The sequence below is a fragment of the Oncorhynchus kisutch genome, unplaced genomic scaffold (genome assembly GCF_002021735.2).
Source record: "Oncorhynchus kisutch isolate 150728-3 unplaced genomic scaffold, Okis_V2 scaffold3643, whole genome shotgun sequence".
Lineage (NCBI taxonomy): Eukaryota > Metazoa > Chordata > Actinopteri > Salmoniformes > Salmonidae > Oncorhynchus > Oncorhynchus kisutch.
The window spans coordinates 60001-68651 of NW_022265588.1; the positions used below are offsets into that span (position 1 = coordinate 60001).

The following is an 8651-nucleotide window of genomic DNA, read 5'->3' on the forward strand; positions in this document are numbered from 1 at the left end:
AATAATATACTAATACAATACTAATAAAATATTAATGAAATTCTAATAAAATATTAATGAAATAATAATAAAATAATAATATACTAATAAAATACCAATAAAATTAAGCAACAACATTGCAGAGTGATAACCGTGCTAAGCACAGAACTAATCAAATCTACCTTGTTAACAGGTTATTACCAATACTGGACAGATGACATAACACACACACACACACACACACCCTCATGGACATATCACATCACACACGCTGTCATTCCACTGTCAAATAATGAAGTCCATTTCTCAACCAATAGGAGGTGATATAAGAAACACGTGGAAACACGTGTATAGATGTGTACAACTGAAGTAGGTCTGAAAAGCATCATTTTACCATTTTACCACTAAACAACATTCCTTTAATAAACATGTTATATGTCTCTAAGTAACAACAACATAAATACAATATAGTGTCATAATACACACGTTCATAAATATATATACAGTCATAATACAATAGTGTGTAATGGCGGTAAATGAACGCATAAATACCCAGAATGCAATCATACACGTGATTGTGAATACATGTAAACATGCATACATTCTGCCAGAGCTGCTCCAGTCCAGAATGTGAGTCGTCTGTGAGCTCTGTGTTCCACTGGTTGACACATAGACTGTCGCTGACTGACTGAGTGAAAGGAAGGCAGCAACTGGCCGTACATATGTGATTACTAATAAAGAGATATGTTCCCTGTGTCAGATACCAAATACTCTCCGCTAAGCAAACAGATATTCTAACAGCTCAAACATTGGCATTGCTATCCACTGGTGGCCCATATTTCACCCTGGTTTTAACTCATCGTCTTTCCCTCTCCTGGTTTCTCCATATTTCACCCTGGTTTTAACTGATCGTCTTTCCCTCTCCTGGTTTCTCCATATTTCACCCTGGTTTTAACTGATCGTCTTTCCCTCTCCTGGTTTCTCCATATTTCACCCTGGTTTTAACTCATCGTCTTTCCCTCTCCTGGTTTCTCCATATTTCACCCTGGTTTTAACTCATCGTCTTTCCCTCTCCTGGTTTCTCCATATTTCACCCTGGTTTAACTCGTCGTCTTTCCCTCTCCTGGTTTCTCCATATTTCACCCTGGTTTTAACTCATCGTCTTTCCCTCTCCCAAAATACTTGTTCACATCCAATGAACTACGACTGAGAAAACTGTGCTCAGCCAGTAGCAGTAACAATACATCTAACATCATATCAAACTCTCCTGGACAGTGGGCCGCATGTAGGAAGGCAGCCAAGCACTCAGATTCACATAGAAATACAGTATAGTGGAATAAATGACAGAGTACTGAATAAAAAACACTTGTTCGTAAATTAGGAGGCGGCCACTCAATGATACAAGTCTGAATGTAAAGCCAAGCGCACTCCAAGCGTTAACAACGGACTCCCTCACAGCAGGGCAGAGCACAGAGAGAGGAAAGGCCGAGGAAACTGTTTCCCCTGACAACTCGCTAGCAATTACCCAATCCCCTACAGAGACCTCCGGGTTTCCAAGTCAACCCACCTGTGCAACAACGCAGGAGAACAACAAACACAGAGACAGTACAATGTTGAGAGACAGAGAGACAGAAGTTGGGCACCACAGAATCCCCAAGAATGACTACAACAATAGTCCCAGAATGACTACAACAACCATGACCATCGCACTCCGCACATACACACAGCACATACACACAGCACACGCCACACGACTAAACCAGAATATAGAAAAGATCTGTAACCGAACATCGGTCTGTTTCTTACCTGTCGATGATAACGGGGTCTGAAGGAGTCTCGTTCCTGTTGCCACAACTCTTCTTATCACAACACCGACTAGAGAGGAGGAAATGAAGACGTGATCAAGTCAGGTTCACACAGGCAGACCAATTCTAATCTTTTGACCCTTTTTATAGGCAAAAGATCCAGATGGGTTAAAAAAAAATATCAAAAGAGATTCACACAGTGTGGATCTTCGCATGTTTAATTGTTACTCGTAACATTTTCTTTTAATTCTTTAATTCTATATTTATCTAAGCGTGACAGTGTTTAGATAATGATTGTTGCTGAGCTGTGCCTGTATGCATGGCGCTAGCTGTCTGTCTGTCTGTTGATTGGTATGGAAGCTAGTCAGTCTCGCCACGCAGGGCAAACGGGTAAACATCTCCTCCATATGTGTCCCAAATGGCACCCTATTCCCATAGACCTCTGGTCAAATGTAGTGCACTACGTAGGGAATAGGGTGCGATTTGCATTAGCGTTGCCGAGCACTGCTGTTGCACGTTTGCTAGTCTCAGGGAGACAACATGTTTGTGGTGTTGTGTCTCTAGCACTGAACTGAGAACAGAAGACGCCAGGAGGCTGGGGAATCGTCTTTCCACAGCTTCAGCTTTTTTTGTTTCCCTCTAATTGTCAAGCTGTTAATTCTGGAGAGGATGCAGACGGCCATCTTCAAAACCAGCCTTTCTGTGATAGGCCAGAGATTCATTAGAACGCTCAGAAGCCTTGCAGCCCTTGCATCAATCTTTCACTGAAGTAGCATTGTCTGGGTTTAGCCGCTGGTGCTGGTTATGGTGCTGGGGTCTAGCCATAGCTACCGATGGGGATAGGACCGGATCCAATACTGTGTGGTACAGTTTTATTCCTGTTGAAATTATACCAAAATGTTTTTATTTTATTTTTGAAAGCCTAGTTGTATGATGGTCACATGTCCAGACGAGCTCAGTGAACACCATATGGTGTGAGGAGAGTGTGAAGCTCTTTAAAGCTGCTACTGAAAGTTAAAGTGAATAAACAACGTCAAACAGTCCTCCACTTCTAGAGCTCCAAACCACATCTGTGTTTTCAACGGAAACGGCCTTTAATATACAAGCCGTGTGTGTACACACACACACACACACACCTCTGATACATTCATTGATATGCAAACCGTCATCTAAAGGGAAAACATCGCTTCTCTTTTTGTACGTTTTGGCGTGGTGATGAGGTGTAGTTCGACCCTCTTGGAGCAGGATGACGCCTGCTGTGTGGGCTACTGTGTGGGTCAGCTCGTGACAAACAGGGATTCAACCCAACTTCATAAGAGCAGTGACTTTATCTAATGCAGGGGGGGGGGGGGGGGGGGGGCAAGATTATCAAAGCTCCATTTCAGGTTTTTTTTCCGCGAGTCAAAAGGAGCGCCCGTTGACAGAACACAGGAATGTGCCGTCATCTGTTCTCTGTGTTGTGTCTGTTGTCAGTTGACCAATCAAACCCAACTATAGAAGGCTAAATCGATACAGGGATTCTGGCCTGTAATTCCTAACGGTCATTGAATGCAACCTCCCTAGTTATAATATTCTATTTCGCATGATATTATGTCTGAGAATAGGCAGCCTATGTAAAATTGGCTATGATTCTGCCGATATGGACCGAGATGTTTTCATTGCAACAAGAGATTGAAGTTGATGCGTTAATACATCTACTAAGGAGTATCCTCAAAAAAAACCCAACTCAGCATTTTAATAACAAAGCAAAGAAATATATTAAAATTATATATATTTTTTTAAACAAGCATATATTAAAAGGACGTTGAAATGTAGCTAATCACCGTGACAAGCTCTTACCTGCACATGATTTCGTGTGTGAGAAGCACTCGGCACATCTCTGGGTTTTTGTCTTGACCTTCATAGATAATAGCCTTGGAATCAAAGCGAGAAATACATCAGAAGCAGACGTTTAAAATATTGAACTGGATAACACGTTGCACATTTGCCGTTCTCTGTGGGCTATAGGATATAAACCTTAACCTACACCACAATAACATTCAATTCATAAATGGATCAATTCATTATATAATTTATTATTAATTCATAAAGTATATAGGCCTACTAATATTGACATATAGGTCTACATACAGCAATTGTATAGTTTATGTTTTATAGGTTAAATTGTAAATTGTAAATATAAATTAATTTATCGTAGATAATTTCCAAACAATTCATTTATTTACAAAATATATATTTATATATATTGTAATGTAAATAAATAGCCTAAATGATTTGCTAGACCACAACAAAAAATGTCAAATAGGTTAATATGTGTATATGTTGTTTCTATATATTTTTATTCATTATCCCAGGATAATACCAACACCACGTTGGTTCTGCTGCAGATGGGCGATGTAAATAATACCCATTTCCGTATACATCAGCGCCATTCTAATCTACAGATATTTCGGGGGGAAAGAGCTAATGGGCAATCTGTTGTTTATTTTGAGCCGCTAACAATGATTTTTCTCGGATACAAAAAAAAAGCGGTGTCGGGGGGGTTCGGTTGAGTAATTTTTGAGCATTGGCTTTAACAGATGGCGTGGAGCTGTAGGTGCGCTCGGCCTCAGTTCTTTTTGCTCTCTGTCTGTCTCTCTCCCTCCCCTCGTTCTGCCCCGGGTCTGTGATGCACGGCTACAGCCCGACAACAGCAGCCTGCCTATCCCGCGCGCACCGCCGTTACATCTTGGATGAATGTAAAACCAAAGAAGCGGGGCTTTTAATCAAAGATAAACTCTTTATAATTAGCAATTAAGTAAAACGCATGACACACTATAGGGCCTTATCACAATTGATTTAACAATGAACAACAACGCTTCTATAGCAAGAGGGGACATAAAGCGGGTGAATTAAAAAAACATCACTACATAAAATATTTCACAGCTAAATGAGATAGGGGTTTTAATATTGTTTTTGGTGCTTCTGGTAGTAGTTGAAAACACATCGAAACAGCTCTGTTCCATTGGAGGTGAGAGGGGTACCACATAGCCGAACTACAACATCTATATATGAGGGATTTGGGGAGTATTGCAGTTATCATCATGTGATTTATTTCCCGTGTCTCGGCTGAAGAAACAGAAATCCATAAACTGACGGTTCAGCGTCATTGACTCTCTGATCATAGACAGACCTATAGGCTACAGTCAACGAGGAGTGGGGCGAATCTAACGTGTAGCCTACATTTCCTATATAATATAAAAGGTGACAAAATATGAATTAACAAACTGGTCATAATAATGCTGTTTAAACCTAGACACTGAATCTATAGGCTATTCAGTGAACTTGGCGGAGTGCACTTACCAATAAGCCCATACTAGCCGAGAGTGATTTCCGAAAACATTCAGGTTGAGGAAACGAGCCACATTGTCCACTCAAGTGGCCTCTCATACTAAAAAGGGGCTCTTGTTATTGAACCGAGACTTTGTTTTTTTAGCAATAATAGTCTCGTCTGTTTGTCACAATAAATCATTATTTGAACATTTCTGAACTGATGGACTGTCAACGCACAATTATACTACATAGCAGATAAGACCTATGTTTGTTGATGGCTACGACATTCCATCTATTAACACATAAGACAAATTAGTGGTTAATTGACTAAAAATGCGCTCACGAGCCAATACACAAAGCACGGTAGTCGACCTACAAAACCAATTCATTTCAGGAACCGTAATATCAGCTAAATATTTTATAGCATTCTCTCCCCCAAAAAATATATATAATATCTCATGTCAAATTATAATCACGATTTTAAAAAGAGAAATTAAATAGACCCCATTAAACAGTTTTGCTGCGAATTAAATAAACATTAAGGGGAATCGTGCACGGGTATACGGGAGACCCCTGGAGCTTACAACCCGAATTAAAGAGAGGCCACTAAAGGTTATTATTGTAATTAACTATATATCGGATATCTACAACTGTCCATCTCTATAGCCGAGTCACAAAAGTTGTATAAAATAAAAAATAATAACAACAATTACAATCGCTCCAACCCGAGAGCGAGCTGATTTATAGTGAAATATAAACGATTAAAAAAAACACAACCACACATGGCCTAATAACTTACAGGCTCATAATTGAAGCATATATCTTCTGTAATAGGGTCAATTTGAAAACCACGCACGTTTCCACAACACACGTTATATTTCAAGCACCATAAGCATACAATTTGGCATTGCAGATAATTATATATAAAATAAATCTTACCTGTTTTGTCATGGAATCGATTAATCGTACGAAAAGATCCTGTTCTGTTCTGACACCTGTGAATAAAGTATATATATTTTATATCTTGTCATTTACACCTTCATTTTGCTTCCACATTATATTTTAGAAAATATATGTCTTACAATTTTTACTGAACATAAAATAAATATAATTAAAACACGGTTTGTTTGTTTTTAATAAACATGTGTCATCTCAATACATATTCATGATCATCATCTGGTTCGCGTCAGGTTAAAACGTGGATTCATATCTGCTTCACCACGCATCGCTAACTGAGCGTAGATTAACCATTAGACGATGCTAGCTGACACCGACCAACACTGTAGGCAATTTACCACTTTAAAAATGTAACCCAATATCAGACTAACAACCACCATACAACGTTATCCGACGGAATCAATGTCCAAACACGCATCCCTGATTTGTACGTATTCACTTCATAATAATCAGACGCGGTTTATTTCCTGAACAGTAGCTATACCACTTACCGTTGCTGTACAGTAACTGGAGTTTGTAGTGTATCCCATTGTTCGTTTTTTCACTGTTAGGTTCCTGAAAATAATGAGCATTGAATCAGTGTTCACATACATTTACTGTGTTTTGTTGATATTTGTCTTGATGCGGTAATTATGAGCTCACAAAATAGGCTATTATGAAGGGGTCAAGTGTGTGTGTGGGGGGGTATCTATCTATGTAGAGTAAAAAATAAAAAAACGACATGTATAAAATAATTTTGCGACATTCGAAGTCATTTAGAAAATCCACATAACTGTACGTGTCTCCTCCACCGCCTATGACGTGTTCCTGCCTTTACCACCAAATGATGAACTGTGTAGGTGAAAATAAAATTTAAAAAAAATGGGACGAATATTCCAAAGAAATGGCGCTTACTTTGTCCTTCTCCACAAAGTCCACATAAGCTGTCCGTTCGATCTCCACCGGCTGTCCTTGTCTATCATACAGCGCAAGAACGAAGTGGAAAAAGTTAGATTTTCTGAGGTTGGACGGTGGTTGCTTCTCGTAGTGTGCCCGAGCCAAACCCACACCGCTGCGGGGAGAAGAGAGAGGAGCACCTCGGTTAGATTGGGGAGAGAGATACACTGCAGATGGAGATAGCATCAGATGAAAACATTGGGAGATGGTGTGAAAGGCACGTTTTTTAGAGACAAGAGATTTCTTGATTTGTCACTTTAACCGTAATATGATGTAATGAGCGTTGGAGAACGCGCTGAAGAGAAGAGTCGCATAGGGAGATTGTAATTGATACATGGCAATGTGGGGATTTAGGGGCAATCTGAGAAACGCATTAAAAATTGGATGTTTGGCAAACGTACCTTTGGGCGGCTGTGTTCGCATCCACTACCCCAGATGTGTGCATCCACGAGCGGACCGAGTTCATCCCGCTGCCCAGCGGTTCCTCTTTCATAGTCGTCCCTCCTCTAGGTAAGCCTATATTTTCCTGAATTCCAAACATTAAAACAGTTTCGTACAAACCCGCTCCAGCCAAATGAGAATAATAGGAAGGTAGTTGTTGAAGAGCAATCTTTCCTTCTTGGTGGTTGACAAATAACAGTAAAATAAGTTTGTTGTAGTTAAAACGTGTAGAACGAAACAAAAGTCCCAGTTGAGTTCACAAGTCCTGTCTCCTTGAGCCCGTCCTGTGTTGGCACGACATGAACAATTCACAGAGTGGGTTACTGTAGTCTATCTCGGTAGCTGGTTGGAACGTGATCCTCCTAGTCGTTGAAGAAGTCGTTCAAATAGCAGGATATGGTTGTAGTTGCTTCTGTTTTATTCTAGTTTTTATTCGAAATGCGTTTGAAGAAAACTTTTTTGTTTTTGGTGATGGCTCCGCAAGCTGGAGTCATCATACAACAAGCATTTACACACAAAAAAAAGCTTCAGTTAAATCGACCACTTCTGGCAATGCGCTCCAGCTCCAAAAGACAAAATAAACGAAATGATTACTACGGAGGTGTTCCTGGACACAGGAGAGGTTGATGAGAGGCCTTTAGCGTCTTGCAGAATGGGATGGAAGCATACAAAACTCAACCCTCTATCCCCGAGGAGTGGAACCTTTCCCGGGAGCCAAAACTCTAAACCCACGGGATGCGCGCTGTCAGAATATGACGCGCTGGTGGGCGGAGCTTCGACCATATATGGAACAGTGACACGTCCTGTCCCTGAACGAGCTTCATTCTGGAGAGTCCTACATTTCAATAGCTGCCTGGCTGAAACCCGAGAGCTCCAGCAAGGCAAGCTCCACTTTTTCCTCCATCAAATGTAGAGATTTCCCCCCCTCAATTTCACATCTTGTGACGTTAATATTCACTAAACATGAAATCCTAAAGGACAAGAGTGTAGCCGATACAACATATTATAGGGAAGGGAGCGGTATTGTGACTAAATACTTTACCCAGGTAGGCTGCTATGTGATGTTCTCAGCGTTGAATGAGGAAATATCGACTAAAAGTCTGAGGGAAAAGCATAACATGTCTATAGGAGCATAAAGGAAGGGCTTTCCAATCCATTTGGTCAAAACTAGATACAATGGGATCTATTTCATTATTACTATTTGTTAAGGCTTTTCCAGAT

The 8651-nt window shown here is 40.3% G+C and overlaps 1 protein-coding gene across 1 annotated transcript; it reads right to left on the reverse strand.

The window, feature by feature from the left end:
- Nucleotides 1-114: 114 nt before the first annotated feature.
- Nucleotides 115-8120, reverse strand: LOC109886253 (transcription factor COE3). The gene is made up of 6 exons (XM_031820746.1): nucleotides 7391-8120; nucleotides 6948-7104; nucleotides 6545-6608; nucleotides 6036-6091; nucleotides 3624-3697; nucleotides 115-1854 (listed from the first exon to the last, which is right to left on the reverse strand). Exons 1-6 carry the CDS (start codon nucleotides 7528-7530, stop codon nucleotides 1782-1784), a joined length of 564 nt encoding a protein of 187 aa, XP_031676606.1. The 5' UTR covers nucleotides 7531-8120; the 3' UTR covers nucleotides 115-1781.
- Nucleotides 8121-8651: the final 531 nt, after the last annotated feature.